This window comes from Habropoda laboriosa, unplaced genomic scaffold (genome assembly GCF_001263275.1).
Source record: "Habropoda laboriosa isolate 0110345459 unplaced genomic scaffold, ASM126327v1 scaffold2, whole genome shotgun sequence".
NCBI classification, from domain to species: Eukaryota; Metazoa; Arthropoda; class Insecta; order Hymenoptera; family Apidae; genus Habropoda; species Habropoda laboriosa.
The window spans coordinates 3,669,098-3,686,993 of record NW_017100190.1 but is presented as its reverse complement, the minus strand read 5'-3'; the positions used below and the strand labels follow the sequence as shown (position 1 = coordinate 3,686,993).

The 17,896-nt window shown below is 44.9% G+C and overlaps 1 protein-coding gene across 1 annotated transcript in view; it reads left to right on the top strand.

The window, feature by feature from the left end:
- Window positions 1-209: 209 nt before the first annotated feature.
- The window catches only part of LOC108580110 (barH-like 2 homeobox protein), a 51,117-nt gene continuing 33,430 nt past the window's right edge, over window positions 210-17,896 (top strand). The window contains exon 1 of the mRNA XM_017943776.1: window positions 210-1,323. Within this exon, the coding sequence (XP_017799265.1) occupies window positions 210-1,323 (1,114 nt within the window). The remainder of the gene's footprint in view (window positions 1,324-17,896) is intronic.

Here is a 17,896-nt window from a genome sequence, read left to right as displayed (position 1 = left end):
ACGGTGCACGTTATCACGGTGCAAAGATGCATTACTATTCCGCGGTGTCGCTGAATTTTCACTCGTAGAAACCTGGTGAATGTTGTCGTTCGGTGCGCGGGTGTTGCGCAAAGACTGTTGACTTGTCGTTTCACTCTGTTCGATCGGTTCCTTTCCTAATTTCCAAGGATCCAGCCTCGTCACAGGGTGCGAAAGATCGTCGTTCAGGAATGTGCACCACGGAGATGACAGAATCGTACACGATGTCACCGTCGACGACGGTATCTTCCAGCGCCACGACGCCCGGCTGCCTAGGATCGCCAGCTCCCCGACGGACACCTTGCAAAGGCTCTCCCGGCCGTGGCGACGTTCAAGACGACGAGGACGAGATCTCTGTCGGTTGCCCCAGCCCTTTACCCCTCGTAGTTGTCGCTCCGAGCGCCGAGGAAGACGAGAGACTCTCTCAGTCGAGAGAAGAGTACGTGGACAGACTGAGTCCTCGAAGAAGCTACCCGAGAGACACTATGATCGACGACGAGGACAGTTACTCGCGCAGCGGTGACTACAGGATGTCGAACGGCAGAGGTTTGCGTGCCCACGAGAGCAGCGGTGGTGATTCCGTGACCACGTTGAGAGACGACGACGAAGACGAAGAGGACGAGGAGGAGCTGGACAGTCGGACGAGCAGTAACGGTGCTTCGGCGGCTGGTGCCACGGACGATTACTTCAAACCCTTGAAACGACTGAAGATGGTGCAGATGCAGAACTCGGACGAGGAAGACGACAGGGACAGAGACACGAACGAACGAGGAGTGAAGTCTTTCAGCATCCTAGACATTCTATCTCACAGACCTAAGGCGAAGATCGTTCGTCCCTGGGACACGGTAGAATCGAACCTCAACCATCATCATCATCATCGTCACCATCTTCATCAGCAGCAACAGCAGCCTCACCATCAACACCATTTGCACCATCACCATAATCATTCCACAGCGCCCAGAGATCTGTCTCTGATGGGCATGTCTCTGGCCTCTATATCGGGGTCCATCAGTGAACCACCTCTCAGCAGCTCATCTTCTTCCGGAAGAAGCTCCGTTTCCGACTCTGGAAGTCCCGATCCTCTGGCGCATCATCATCACAGTTTGCATCACGGCATGCATCCCGGCCTCCATCATCCGGCGTTGCAACAGCAACAACAGCAGCAACAGTTCAAGAGGAAACCGTCTCAGCAGCATGGGTCCCAGAGCGGACACCATGGGAAGAGGACGACAGGTCAGGGTAGCCCTTTGGACGCCCTGTTTCAAATGACGAGCAAAACATTCGACGCTGGCGAGCACAGTCAAGGTGAGTGTCTTCGAACTTTGATCTTTCGCGGTAGATTTTTCCCGGTGAATTATTCAGAATCTGAACCATCGAGAATGTCGCACGGAAGAGTAGGAAAAATAGGAATTATCGTGGAAGCATGATAGAGCAACTGATTACGTATATCGTATTTCAATCGAGGCGTACAGCGTCACGATAGCGTGGTAAAACAATGCCCAGAGCCATTCATTCACACATGCAAATCGTGCGTTGAGAAAGAGAGAGAGAGTTGATTTTAATAGAATCGAATGGACGGTTTCTTTATTAATGGTGGAACCACGCTTTTGTACTCCCATCCTGACATCATCGGTGAATGCAGGCCTTAATTTTGATTGATGCTTTTGTCGATGAACGACGTACTACTCGAGACCCTTTCGACGATAGTACGACGCTTGCTCGTGAAATTTCGCGTTTGTTGTTTCGAATTACACCGGAGATCAAACGCTCTGCCTTGAAATTATCCAAATTCTTCGTCTTCTTCGGCAATTCTCTGAATATTATACAAGTCCTTTAATAAAATATCTTAAAATCATGCTTTAATCTTCATTGACAATCTCGTCGACGAATGCCACACTAATTTTTTCTTTCAAATTACACCGAAGACCGAACACTCTATCCTGAAATCGCCCAAATTCTTCGTTATCTTCGTTCAATAAAATATCAGAAAATCGTGTATTCCATAAAAAGTAACGAAACACGAATCTCCCTCGTATACTTCAATTTTATTGTCCGGTGGTATATAATGAATGAAATACTTCACCGCAAAATTCTTCATCTTCTTCCGTGTTTCCGTTTACGACCATTGGCCAACAAAAATACTAATCACCTTATCATTTCGAGACAGGACAGACAACATAATGTCCAGCTCGATCTGTCGTAATGCGACCGTCCCATGTCCTCCAGAAAACAGTTGATTACACCGCGGTCGCATGACATAAAGTCTTCATCTGTTCGTCACCCATCTGTGACAGTCCGCGTGCAACCACACGCGACCGCCTGTATATTCCATTATCCTCGTTCGAACAGTGAAATATGAACTCAACGAAGGAATCGACAATGAACACAGAATACTTGGTTTTTTTCCTTTTTTCTTTTTCTTATCCTGCTCCGCTGTTCTACGAATTTTATCGTTCTCGCTACATTACTTCGTTACAATATTTCGGTGCACGAGGGACGAGCGTCGAGTGCTACTTTCCAGAAGCACGCTTCTGCGAACGTTACTAATATTAGGAACCGCTCGTGCTGCCTGTTACGAGATGCACCGTAATTGAACGACGATGACATTTTTCAACGCGGCTCGTTTCATCCTCTACACTTGCTCGTTTCTAAGGTGTTCCACGAGTCTGCTCTATTCTACTCGATCCTCGACGCGGAAGTATCAATCTCGGAACAGATTGCGACCAGGATTGATGGTATTTACCTGATGGGCAAGTGCACAATTACCCGATCAATTGGGTGGAATTCCATCCTGGTGTGTACCATTCACGATCTTATCGATTCCGCGTTAAACGTTAAAGGGAGGCATTCGATTAATTTCTGTGTAGTAATATAAAATATCTCGTGTTTTGATCATTCCTAGAGATGCGAAGTACGAGGGAAAAGCGGTTGATTGTAAAAATTCCATTCTTAGTTATTTCGTAACTCTCGTTCAAACATCTCTGGGTCCTAATGGAATTACAATTTCGTCAAAGAAGCAGTAAAACGCGAAGAATCTTTGTTTCGAAGGGGAATTTCGGGTCTACGAGCTCTCAACTGGCGGGCTAACTCTAAAAAATTGGATTTACCGATGATATCCTGTGGAATAGACAGCGCAAACACAGAGAGAGACCGTTCCGTCGTCTATAATCTCCGCAGCGTTTCTTTTAATCCAATTACCTGCAGCAGTAAAAGGCCCCTGAGTAGGGAAGATGGCCGCGCAAACACGAGCCCTTTTTTCCGTCGCCGTTTCGTGTTAGACAGGAATCGTAAAACCCAGTTTTCCGTAACCCGGGGAGACCGTAGGCGCGGCGGCAAATTGAATTTGGCATCGTTGGCGGGATTAAAATTGGCGAAAAAGAGGAGACAGGAGGGGCCCGCAATAATCATCGTAAAATTAAGGGTTTATGAAACGTAGAATTGCGGACGAGAGCCTCCCTTTTCTTTCTAAAAGCAGGCCCTTCTCGAACAACCAACGTCCTCGTGATCGTCCATTGTTTACCAGGGCCGGGGCAAATTGTTTTACAACCCCACAGTCTCATGCTGCGCGTCGCCGCCCGTGTGTTTGCCCGAGAAAAAGGAAACGATTCCCTTTTCTCCCCCGATGGGGAAGAGCCACGTAAACAACGCGTCTCGTTCGTCAGGGGTGGCCCCAAAGCGGATTTCGAGACACTTATTGCTCGCTTCGAGAAACCGTTCCCTTCTTAGATAGAGATGGATAAACCGTGGTTTTTTCGTATCCTTGAAACGATTCCCTGTACACATCTCTGCCGCAGAGTGAGTCACGGTGGTAGGAATGATAATAAGAGAAACGACGGCCTTACACGCGTGGATCCATGCATCAGGATATCGGAGTCCTGTTGCTTCTTTTTCTCCGATTCTGCAGGCTTGCGATATTTTCGCATGGTCAAGAGTGAAGTTAATACTATAACTTTCTCTTTTGCGAACGCTTAAATCAATTCGATAAATCTGGCTTGATAAAAAAAAGAGCAACAGTCTTAATTGATTAACAGAGGCCTGCCTTCGAATCTGCACAATATCTCTTCCAATGACGAATAATAATAATAAGGCTGGAAATGTATATACGGCAACCTTAAACGTTATCCTTATAAATTTGAATATTCTTTTGTGGAAAGGCTGCTCTTGGTAGGCTAATAACAAGGATACAGCACGACGACCATAGGTAGCTGGATTGTTCGGGCATCAAGGGGTCGTTCATCATTTTCATACCGCACTTCCGTTCATCGTCCAATTACCTCTGCGCACGGTGGCGGTGGCGTAGGATGAAAAAATTTCACGAACGCGTCCGCGATGAGTAGTCGGCTTTTAACACAGAGAAGAAAAGAGAAAGAGAGAGAGAGAGGGAGAGAAAGGGAATTAAAAGGCGAAAGGACAGTTTGGCATTACGTTCGAGGGGCGCGTAAGAGCCCACGTATTATCCCGTAAGACGACCAGACGTGGATGGTTTGACGCGCGCGAGCGCGTACACTAACGTCGTGTTTGTTGGCTGGTTTCGCGTTTCGATGCAGCCTGGCCTCGATCTGTTTGTATGTATCCCTGGCAGGACCAGTACGTAATTTTAGGCCCACCTATACATCGGCCAACTCTACACGAGTAATTTATTATGTGGCGCGGCGAGAGCATATGTCTCATTTGCATATAGCGTGATACAGAAAACGCGAGCCAGCACTTCCGACGGCGGCGGCCAATATGCGAAACATTTCGACAAAGGGACGTCCTCGTCAGTCTTTTTCTCTTTAAGACACCGCTGTGCGCCCCGGCGAGCTGGCGGACAAGAGAAAAAGGCGGGAAAAAGGGGGGGGTGTATTCTTAGGAAGGGGGAAATTGTTTTTTAATTTTATTTCTAGCTAATTCGTCTGATTAATATTCGCGTTTAACCCCTTTTAATCGTTCGGTGCGTGTACACTGTCGTTCGGAGGTATTAGAACGGAGAGTATTGCGGGATTTAAATTTCATTTCTTTGGTAAAGTTAATGTCGTGTATTAGTAAAAGAGAGATTCCTGACTGAATAATTCCTTTTCGAGACCTTAATAATTTTGTAACGACTGTTTAAGTTCGCTTCACAGCCAGTAAGTGTCTTGATACTTAGGAACGAGAGTGTATCTGTAGTATCTGTCAGACTGTATACTTTTAAACGTACAAGAGTTACTTATTAAATGAGAATCAATGAAACACGTTTATAGTCGCACTACGGTAAATTTTTTTGTAGCAATTATCGCTAGCTTTATAACAGGAAAATTCGTACGACTCTGTTCGACGGGATTCGACACACGGGTAAAGTGTGAAGGAAGAATTCTCTCCGCTCTATTTCAATTACCGTGGTACACGAATAATGACGTCACATGGGAAATATGCATCAGTGGGTATGATTGATTCTCGTGGGAACGTTAATTTATCGTTAAACTTGGTCCAACCTAATGATCGTTGGACAACAAAGGAAATCACGTTCTAATAGAGATTCGTTAGGGATCGGAATGTTTGCTCGAGGGTGATGGGGGTGTTCTGTGGGTTTTATCAATTTTATATTTCGCCCAAAAACGCTACTTTTTAGCTGGTCCGAGCAAGGGAGCCTCTTCCGAGCACAGGATGATGCAGAGAAGGATGACGAAGGAGAGCGAAAAGGGTGAGAAGGGGAATCGTTCGCCCGAGGCAGCGTAGCATAAAAGCTGGTGCGCCTTCGCTTTACGCAATTTATGATACGTTCTTTAAAAGGGCTAACATTAGGCAAAGAGGCAACGGCTACACGGGCCATTACGAGGTCCTGTGATTGGCCGCACGCGTATTGAAAACCGGCCGGAATTAATGAAACGCGGTCATCGTTTCCTGAAATTCTCGAGGTTTATCGTGTGAAAATTTTGAACCTGGGATGTTTGGAAATTTGTATTTTATTTCGTGAACAGTATTCAGCGTCGATTCAATTTTTCAGATTCTGCGCTAAGAAGAACTTTGAAACAATAATGTCACATACATATGTGAAGATCTCGATTTCTACGTAATTCTGCGCTCGCAGATTTTGATCTCTACTTTCCCTTTCCTCACTCTTCGACATGTTACTCTTATAGTTTATTTTAAGAAATATTCATTCATTTTGTTTCGTTGAACTTTCAAACAACACCACAAATTTTCAAGTCTTCCTTTAATTTTCTTACTCTTCGACATCTTACGTTCTTTTCTAAGAAACACGCGAAACATTAAAAACCCTCAATTTCCAAATAATTATACCAAACACTTGACACGAAACGCATCGCTCCCCGATCAAGCATCCCGAAAGAACTCTCGATCTCGCGATTTCTCACGCGCTGGATCCACATCTCAGCGGAATTCGATCATTTCCATTACATCCCAGTTCTGGCTAAGTCTGCTGGGGGTTCGAAGTTGGCCGCGTTTCACGCGATATCATTCTCCCATCGAAGCGGGGAAGCTTTTTGCCAGTCTGATCCATAGCGATTCTCTTCCCTTCTATACCCCTTTGCCACCCGGAATACGCATAAAGTGTGTTGTTGTTCACACGAGCGATCGTAGCTGGCCGACAGACAGGGCTACCTTCAACCTACCTTCGTCGGATTCTTGGTTGCGGTCTCCGGGACCAGAATTACAAATGATATCGAATCGAATCGCTCGTAATATTATTCGATACGTGTTCCATTACCAACCGAAGCTTGGGCCTCAGGATTCAAATTAGATTACCGGTAGGTTAGGTATTCCCGATCATACGTACAATCCATGTCCTTACACGTTCATCTTTATATACATACATACATATATATATATATATATATATATATATATACACATACAATGTTTTCGTGTATATATAGGAGTGAGTGAGTTAGTGCGTGTACAGGGTGGAACACATTGGCGGAATAAGAGAGAGAGAAATCGAAGGGAAGAGAGAGGAGACGTGGTCAGCGAGGCCTGAGGCCCCCTACAACACGGTAGCCTCACGTATCCGCAATTTACTTCTGATTATTATGCTCTCTATACTTACGCGGCATTCTTATCTCCTCTCTTCCACCTCGCTTCTCCTTCGTCTTCTTCACTCAACCTTCCCTATCCTCTCCTCTCTTTGCCAACCTTTCTCCTCCGGATGGCTGTTTGTCGTTCTTCGTCCCGCGGCGAGCTTCGACGCGTTGCCCTGTACGGGAATCAAGCCGGGTATCGATTTGCGCTGCTACCCAATTGTTAGATTCTTCGAGATACAGGCCCACTCACTCTTCCATCGTTTCATTTCCAACGGGAGCTTTCAGCTCTGATCGTCATTTTCTTCCGAGCGATTGTTGCAATTCTTCGCTGGAGATTGTATTATAGATTACGATCGAATGGTAGTTTCTTTTTTTTATGTCTGGAGTGGTGTTAATTAAGGTGGGACCTTGATTAGTCGGGATTTATCGGAAAAATGACTATGAACGCCATTCGGTAACGGCAGTAATTAGTTAAAACTGATTAGTTACGATTTACGTACGGTTCTATACATTTCTCGGACTCGTTCTCATGGCCGTTTTTAATATTATTTTCCTCAATTTTACTGCATTACACAGAGCATGCATATTTCGCTGCATTCCTTTTTATCGTGTAATCATAGTATCTGCTTACCCTTTTTTCTAACTAATAAAAGAGAGATTCCGCGGAAGAAAAAAGAAGAAAGTCGTAAGACACGGTCGTTTGTTGTTGGTAAATATGAGAGCTCGGTTGATCGAAACCAGGGATAGCCGCGATCCGGTTAATCGAGGTCCTGCTGTAGCAGAAGAATATCCTCTGGATCAATGCAAGAAGCTACTAACGATCGATAAATGCTACTTCCTCAACTACATGCACGTAAAATGTAGTAATAATGCCATAGGATCTCTATACTTAATCCTGTCTCTTCGTGCTCGTGAGCCAGACGTTGCGTCAAAGTTGCATCCTCTATCTACCGTTGATATCTAATCTGATTAAGTGGTAGGTAAAAAGAGTGAGCAAACAAACATCCCAAACGATCCTTTACACCGAACTGGAAACGTAAGTTTCCCCCCTGCCGCTGCTGGCAATCTAACCGCCGTTCAACTTCCTCGACAAACCTGTTGTACACACTTCTCTATCCCGGTTACGTTGGTGTCTTTTGTTCGCGCTGTTCGGATACAGCTTAGAGTCTCTCTCGCCGGTCGTCGTTACGCTCGATTGTCCCCGGCAAAAAACCATGAAAATCCACCGTGGATATCGCGCGATATCGAGAGCTGTTTACGATGCACGACGATGCGGTCGGTCTGCGGCGTGTCGCGCGTGGAAATCGCTCGAACAGCATCTCTAAACTTCCAGCGAACGATGGTAAAAAGGTGGTGTACGTTCAGCCACGATGTCGGGGTGTTATATGCGTGTTCGAGACGGGAGAGGAATAGAGGTAGGTTTCACGTGGACGAGGAGGAGGAGGAGGAGGGAAAAAATCGACCAGCTTGAGAGAGCGTAATTTGAGGTAAACACGAAAATGCGAAGCAGGTAGCCGATAAAAACACGCAAAGCGGGCCGTGGATCGACGGCTAACAGACAGCCAGATACAATTTGCCGATCGATTCCTCGTTTGCGAGTTAAACCAGCCGAATCGACGCTGGTTTAACGCGGCTTATTAATGAAATCGAACGCGCATTCACTTCTCGAGCATACTTACACCGTGGAAGGGAGCTCGTATCAGCCAGGAAATTCGATCGAGTTTGGTGTTCCTTCGTTTTTCTTTTCTTTCTTTCGTCGTTTCTGGGGCAGATCGGGAATCGAGAGATGTTTCAGAGGGGGAATTATGGCGTTTTAATGGAGGGGTTGCTGGTGGTTAAGCGTCGAGGAACGAGGATTTTAGGAGATACAGGATGATTCTGGAAAAGTAATCCCTTTTCTGCGAGAATCTACTTGATAGGGTTAAGCAGAGAAAAGTGAGAATTTTAGAAAAATGGTCGAAAAATTCTTGTTACGCGAGAATCTTGTATTGTGATAATAAAATTGACGGTTGTGCTTGGTGGAAGAATGAGAATTCTAGAAGAAAGAGATACAGGGTGATACAGAAAAGTGATCGAGAATTTTCTGCTGTACCATTCGCAATTAACGATATTCCATTCTCATACACTATCCCAAACAATTTCACCGTATAATATTACCAAGTGTTAATTGATCTCTAATCAATTTTTCATTATTAACATTTCCAACGCGGATTTCTTTACCTATCTCTCTACAAACCATAAATAACGCACGTCTCTTTACCAATCTCTCTAGAAACCATATTCAACTACAATTAGTCCGTTTTACAACGTGTTAACTACTACAATTTTCCTCGCCAACGTAACAACCATTTTTTTGTCCATCCAATAAATTCCACAAATTAATATTCCAACGGTGTCAATCGAATTACTTAACCAAGACAATCCTTCGGTTATTAATTAAACAGCAATTAGCCTAGTCCCCGTTTTTTTTTTTTTCTCCAGCGGTGGCCGTTTATCGTTACGTGTTCTGATTGGCACACGTCCGCGTGGCCGCTCGTTACAACGACAAACGATCGAGCTGGTAATTAAGCGAAACACGACGTCGCTCTCGCCAGCAACATAGTCGCGAGAGCCAGCTGAAATGATCAGTCATAATAACGAGGCTGACCGAGGTGTCGCGCTTAGAGAAGCGATGAAAATATTTACGCGCCATGGACGATTCTGTAATTAAGCGTTTATGCTCGCGACGCGCAATTCACCGCATTTCTTCCCGGCGGTATTGCGTAAAGGATTCGAGAGAGATTCAAGGGAGATCGATTTACCTGTACACTTCTCGTTCCACGATATTTTCTGGTACAGGAGAAAATCGATTGTGGTTTTCTTTTACGTGGAAGTCGAGGGAAACACCCGTTAGACGCGTTAAAGGGATACTCGAGTTTCTGGATCCTCCGGAGGTGAAAGGGAAAAAAGGGTTGCAAGAGTAATGCCGGTCGCCTGGGTGGTCCCTCGTACAGCTCTGACAAGTCCTTTTGGAGTCGTTGTCTAGCTATCGAGACGTCGATTTTTATTGCCTGAAATTATGGTGAACGAGAGAACTTCCTTGATATCTCCTGCACTGGACAATTTCGATTATGGAAGCGGAATTGAGACGTTAACTAACTTCAAACTTGTCTTTTCTCGTCTATTCGAATTTTCACTTTCTATACTGCGAGAAAATTCGTCTCGAAGACGGCGAAACGAGCCACTATTCCGGCTCGGAGTATTTCTGTGAATACAGAAAATGTTTAACTTGTCAACGCGGAAAATCAGAATGGAATAGTAAGAAATTTCGACGAGAATATCACTCTGAAATCTGTGTACGGTATGTTGCTCTGTTTGGATGGTTTCGCGGTGGTGAAAACGAGATCAAGTGACGCGTTTTCTAACCAGAGAGACGCAGGAATTAGTCACGTTAAAGGGCCACTAGAATTTCCGGATCCTCGAGGAGTTAAGTAAGAGGGAACGCGTAGAAAGGAAGAGAGGAAGAAAAAAAGGAAGGGAAAGATAAAAAGGAGGGTGGGCTGTTCGTTTGGAGTTGTTGTGACAGTTTGCCGAACAAACAAAACACCAGTCGCTCCTCCCCCTATATCGTCGAGGGAGAGAAAGAGAGAGAGAAAAGCAGTCCGGATGCCGGCAGAACTTTTTACTCGACAAGCCGGCACCCCCGCTGCGTTAAGTGACCATTCGGTTTTCGAACAAGTGTGCGCTGCCTTTTCGAAGACACCCGACTCTCGTCTTGCACCCTGACATGCTGATTCCTACGACCTGGTAACCGTACGCAAGTGGAGTCCTGTTGCGTGTTCCTCTTCTTTTCGGTGGAAACGTCTGTTTGCACTTTTCTCTCACTTTCCGGCAATTTCTCACTGAAATTTCCGTGCTTCTTCGAACAACGCGGACTTTTTTCCGCGCTTGTATTCCACGACAACGATTTTTCTTCGTAAAGAGTGATTAAATCGGTAATTTCATTTATCGAGTAATTGTTTTCCCTGAAATTTTTTTACTCGGACGAGAGTTCTCTCGAGAATACGAAATTGCGTCGTGTTTGCAAAGCGACAGTCCTACGAATTTGTACACATTCGAGGGCAAGTCGCGTTACATACGTAGTCTCTCAGAGGCAGTGCCCACTCGCGAGAGATACTCTCGAGAGCAACTCGCGATAGTTTTCAAAAGGACGCTAGCTCTGTGTTTGGCTCGGTGTACGTTGAACGACCGTGACTGGGGTTTCTTATGTTCGGTGTGGAAAAAATATTCCGAGTTGCACGCGATATTTACTCGACTCCGAGGTTTTCGCCTAGGCGAACTGCGCGCAAACAGCGAGCTGAAATCGGGCAGGACGATACGTCCTCAGTCGGTGTTTACGTGGCTGCCGAACCAGTGCCTCGAGGAACGACGCTTGTATCGCGCTAGTCGTACTAGTCGTATAGGAATACAGTGCTCCCTCGAATTTAGAATTAATTTGCGTACTTAGCTTATTCGTTAGTGCGAACTAATTGCCGCCGCATACAAGAAGCAATCAACGAGCAGCCGAACTTGGGAGAAAAATAAAGCCATCGGCGTGTCCCTGCGAGCTGCGTAGCTGCAGTTTCACGGTATGCGTGTGCGTGAATGTGATTAGATAATCTGTATGTATGTGTATACACTTACGCAAGCGAATAATTGCGTTAATCGAAGAAAGAAGAGGACCTATGCATTGCTAATGTATCGAACACGAATTTATTTTTTATCGCGTATAATTCAAAGGTTACCAGTCTATTCATTTCGAAGTTTTCAAGAGTACCTCCAATTTTTTATAAGTGAACCTATAATTTTCGAATCTTGAAATAATTTCCACACTTTTTCCAATAATCCACTTTCATCCCTCCAAAGTTACAAAAATTGTAAATCCTTAAATCTGCAAATTCTTGTAACGCTACCTCTACAGTGTCTTCATTTCCGAATAATTTATCTGTTAAAAAAGTTCTCCGGAAGAAAGATCACGCCTTGCGCTATCGTGCAACAGGACAGACTTTCGCTCGTCCCATTTATCCGCTACAATAATTCGCGTTTAGATCGCACACGAACAATCACCCACGTAACCAAATTGTACGATGCGAAAAGTAGCGTGCTTTCTTCCCCTCGTGCATGTCTCTCGGCGTGTTCTTGGACAGTGGACATTTTCCTTTCACGAGGCTTCGTAAAAAGGGGGATAAAGGAACACATGCTGCGGAAATCTTCAGGCGACAATAAGCAAGTAAAATCGGGCAACAATTGCCGCGGACAGATGGCCACGGTGCGTTGGCTGGGAATAATGGCGAATTCGATTCATTTTTATTTCTCTTCTTTTTTCTCGTATGCACAAAGCGTACATACGCGCTGACTATTAATGCACGCAAGAAGCCCCCTGATTGGCTTGGAAATTATGACGGTGTCGAGCTCACGGTTCGTGCAACTTTGTATTACAGGGTAGCTATCGTGCTAGCGAAATCACCGGTTACCAGTTATAATAAAACGTCACGGCCGGTCAAATTGGACGTAAAGTGATGCTAATGATATCATTTTCGCCAGGATAGGGAAAGGGTGAAGCTCGAACGCGTTACGGACACCTCGATGTGCACGAATAATACGAGACTGGCGGAAAATTAACAGAATTTCTATAACCTCCTGTACACGGCTTCTTTTTTCTTTCTTAACACGTTTTAAACGTTCTTTTACTGCTGATAGCGTTAATATTTCACATCTCTGGATGTTCGGCTATAAAGTGACATCTTTCATTACTCCGCGTGTTGCTTTCACTTTGATCGTACCTTTCGGGCATATATTATTCCGCGAAGATGGTGCTCGATGCGATTTTCATAGAACCTGCGGAATTTGAATATCCCGTGAGAATTAGCGTTCGTTTAGCGTTACAACGTTTAATATTTCCAGAGCGCGGTGTTACCAATCAAGTTAAGCAAACAGAAATTTATCATTCTTTTAAGTAGCTTTTGCAAAGGTTTTATGATACTGCGTAAACGTAATGTCTTCTATTCCTAATTTTATACGATACCGTGAAGATCGTCTCATCTACGAATTACGTTAATCAAATGTACAAACTTATCATTCTTCTAACTAGCTTTTCCAAAGTCTTTTTATGGTACTACGTAGAAATTATTGCTTCGTATGATACCGTGAAGATCATTCTTACTTACGAATCACGCTAACCAATTATACAAATTTACCATTTTTTTAAGTAGCTTCTCTAAAGTTTTTATGATACTACGTAAACATTATTTCTTTCATTCTCAACTCTCTATGATACCGCGAAGATCACTCTATTGTACTTACGAATTACGTTAACCAAGACAGATTTATCATTTTTTTAAGTACCTTTTCCAGTCTTTCGAAGTGTAGATATATACCTACTTCTCACGACACTACATATAAATTATTCCCTTCATTTCTGACATTCTACGTCCCCAACACTAACCATAACAAACACAACCTCAACATTCTAGAGCAGTCTACCAGAATTTCACCGTTCACATCAGTCCAGCCGTAAGAGAGAAACAGAGAGAGAGAGAGTCGCCTTCTAATTTCAACCGAACGTAATCCACCGGTGCGTTATGTTTGAGCAATTCCAGCAAGGGGAGAGGCAGGGAAGCAACGTGTAATCCTGGTGCGTTCCTCTCGACGGGATTTCCTCCGATAACTCAGTGAAATTAGCGTTGGCTGGCGCGACGCTATTGCGGCCGAATAATTCTCAATTAGTCGAGAGAGGTGGATAGCGGACTCGCTAAGTCGTATTTATGTCAGTCGTTCTCTGGCTCGTCCGAGCCTGGTCGCCTTCGGCTTTATATTACGCCGTGCCGGGAGATTTATGCGATCGATCCGTCTCAGTTTGCTCCGTGGATCCACCGCGTCCAATAATCACTCTGTCCACGTGAGTTTCCCTTCCCACTTCTTTGTGTACGTTTATACCGGGGCTTTCGTACCACCGCGAAACTACGAGAGAAGAGAGGACACGCGTGCCCTTCGCTCGGTGAAATCGCTCCCGTGGCGACGACTCGGGGATTTCCAGACGTAGGGCGATCATCCGCGACCCTCCAACGACAAATAGAAATAAATTTCACGCAGATTACGCCACCTTTCGATTCACTCCATTTCTATTCAGCTCTCTGCGCTACCTTTTATTGCCCGCTTGGCACGTATCGCGAGGTTACGAAGCTGGAGATTAATACGTTACGGGGCTCCTTTTTTAAGTAGAATTAAGAGTATGGAAGACCGTAGTGTAAATCGTCTCCAATCGTAAGTTTAAGCCTCTCAAAAAGTGAACTGCAATCGGAATACTTATTCCACAAGGACACGGCTTACACCCGGAAGCCTAAAAGTCTGAAATCTTCGATTCCGCGTTGTCTTTTCAATCGTCGCTTGATCGCTCTATTCGGCGATCGCCTGCACGCGTCAAATGTAAAATTCAGATTTAATACGGCCATCAGGCGAAATCGTCAGGCTCGCTAGCTGTCCCACACCAGTTCTCCGACGCGAAGAAAAATTAAAAAGACACCGTTGAAGCCGCGTGACGACAGCGAATCGGACGAGCGAGAGAACGATCACAGCAAAGGCTTCTATAATAGGTTTTACGGCCGGAGACGACGGGGCAACCAGCGTTGAAATTGATTTTCGCGTGTCACGTATTTTTCGGCAGGGCCACGAGAGAGAGAGAGAGAGAGAGAGAGAGGTAGAGCCGCTGATTGTCAGAGGCGAGATGCCCGCAGCAGCGGCTCCTTTTTGCCTCTCTTCTTTTGCTCTCGTCCTACTCGTCCATCGGAGTGTATAGTAGCCGCGTGCAAACGCGAACGATAAAGCCTGCGTCGGTCCCACCACGAAACTCTTCGAACAGTGGTCGAAACGGAAAAAGAGAGATAAAGGAAATCCTCGAAACCTTCTGTGGAACGGTTGCAAGAGAGTCGTGAATGGAGATACAAAAAGGTGGAAGGGAGAAAGACAGAGGAATGAAGAAAGAGGCGGGACGTAGAATAGAGCCATAAAAGCCTCGTCCGAGAGGAGAGGTTCTCTCGTCAAAGTAGTCGCGCGAACATAAGAGAGAGTTTCATTGTTTCAAATTCGAGACTTCCGTTCGAGAAGCTTCTCGTCTCTCCCTCTGGGGTGTTCTGATCCTTGTTAGATAGCCAGCAGGCTCGAGGAACAAGAAGAAGGGAGGCGCGACAGAATGAAGACGTGAAGCGGTCGTGAAATTGGCGTCGATTTCGAGGAAACCATTCTTTCAACTCAAATACGCCTATTCTAAATGTAATTAGGCCCCCTGGGTCAATTCCTCCTCTTTCTATTCTTCGACTTCGTCCTTTTTGCCCCTCTTTTTACCCTTCTTTCTTCGTCTCTCGATGTCTCTGTCTCGTTTTCATTCCGTCTCCCGGCCTTTTTCTAGCCTTTTTCTTTCGCATGCAAATCGTCGTAGACCGGACGTGCGCGGTGCCTTCCACGAAACTTTACGGCCGTGCTAATTCCTCGCCGCGCCGAGGTGCTAAGTGAAACAAAAGCCAGGGTCGCCTCGGATCGCCAAAGAAACGCGGCTTTTCTCCCCGCTCTCGCTTTACTCGAGAAGTCCACAGCGACGGCGGTGATGCGTGTGTGTGTATATGCAAACGATCTTATCTCGAGCGGGATCGAACGACTTCCGGCTAGGTTGTAATTTCGCGCGGATATTTCGGTCGCGAACGAACCAGATCACAGGGGTCTATCGCGTATCAGCGGCCATTGTTGATTCTCCGCGGCTTCTTTCGCCGGTTTTATGGAATTCTAGGGGATAATTAAAAGGAAGGAGCCTCTTAAATTTCTTTTTTCTTCACCGTTCGGCGAAATAAACGACGGAGACACAAATAGAGTATAATTCACGTGGAAAGTTTCTCGTACGAAGTGAAGAAAAAAAGTACGGAACGGCGCATATGTACGTTCTCTCATATTTGCGTGTAAGTTTAGCCTGTTAAATGCGGAAAGTGGCTCGCGATTCGAAATATAATTCATGAGATAAACGATTCCACGTTACAACAGCGAAGGAGATAGGTGTGCCTGTGAGAACTGCATAAGTGGAGTGTCAACCTGTCGACGTAACAGAGAATAGATTGCATCTTTGTGGTTGCACTTTATTAAAATCTAAAAAAAAAAAAAGAACAATAATTACCGTGCAACTATAACGTGTATATTATTATCCACGGTGAACTTTCACGTTCGTCTCTTGAATTTTTCAATTCTCCACCGACGACATCCTCCTTTTTCAAAGTTCAAGGGTGGAGGCACGATTTTTCTCCAATGTTCGAATAGAATTTGTCCACCCTTGGTGGAATTATCGCGATACAATATCGATTCGTCCGAACGGACAGGTAGAAAATTCTCGGACAGGGACGAAAAATGTTATGCTGAAACTTTGGTTCGCGTAATCGATAACAGGTGTACCGTTTACCGATTCTCGTCAAATCAAACTACGCTCTTCGTCGTTCGAACAGCTATTTTTCTCCGCGTTGTAGTTTTCTCTCCTCTGGATATTCGTTTGAAGAAAAGGAGGAATAAATTCTCCGCGTTCGTAGTCACGCGAAATAAACCTTTACAACGTACATCCTTGTTGGCTCGAGACGTTGGCGATTTCAGGTGAAAAGAGAGATTAGGACAATGTTGCGCGGCGAGCGAGCAGACGCGGAAATAAGGCGATGAGAATGAACAGTGTTGAGGCTAATCGATCCAAGAGTCATTAGCGCATTAGGCATGATAGCCTTGCTCGATACGCAGAGCCCAGAACGGCCATGTTTGCTCTAGATTAATGTCCCGCGGACATGAACACCGGGCGTTTCGCATTCTTTAATTAGACAGTCCGGGAAACCAGGCTCTAGTCACGTAGCCCTGTGAAACCGTGCTCGTCTAATCGCGAAATCTAGTCGGACGATTTTTAACACGTCTACCGGTGAACCAAAGTGGCTAGACCGGCGATGTTTCTTCGCGATCCTTTCAAATTGATTTCGTACTTTCTTACGGATCTTGTGGCGTACAGCGAAGTTACTCATTTATGTATTTTAAGAACTTCTTCGCGATCCTTTCAAATTGATTTCGTACTTTCTTACGGATCTTGTGGCGTACAGCGAAGTGTACTTTGAACGAAAAAATTGAATTTTAAGAAGTTACGCATTTATGTATTTTAACTTAATTAGGAATCTTTTATTTTCTACCTGAGTATACTACCCCTTTAACCCTTTCACTGCAATTGGTGCCTATAGGCGCGTTGCTGATGTTTGGCACACTTTCGCCTTAATTCGATCGTTAAATTTTGCTTAAAATTCAGTCCTTCGAGTGCTCTCGCTTTAATCTAACAATAGAAATTTAAAAATAATAAATTTCGAATTTTTGACAATTTTTAGTCGCCGAAGCGAAAGATTTTGCCGATAATCAGTTGCAGCAATAGGGTTCTAACCCTGTTAGCCCTTCGATACTACTAATCAGCGAGTTCGACACACTTTTGCAATGAAACTTTGGTAAAGAGAATGTTTCTTTTCGAAAAGAACAGTTCGTCAATTTTGATTTCTTTCGTTAACACTTGAACACCTGGTTAATGCCCGCTTTCTCGCGATATTTGGCATACGTTGTAACCCCGAGTGTTTAAATATTTGACTCATCAGCGAATTACGATGGATGTTATGAATGTCACCGTGGCGGTGCTAGCACAGCGCAAAGGGGTTAAATTCTCCAGTTAAGAATTTCGTTTTCTACCACGTTTGGAAACTACTACAACCAGGTAGCTGTTCCTTAACCTTTACCACACGTGTTCTATAATACTCCATAGTCGACACAATTTCACCGGAGTTTCTAGCGTTTATCACGGAAAGATTTAAAGGCGT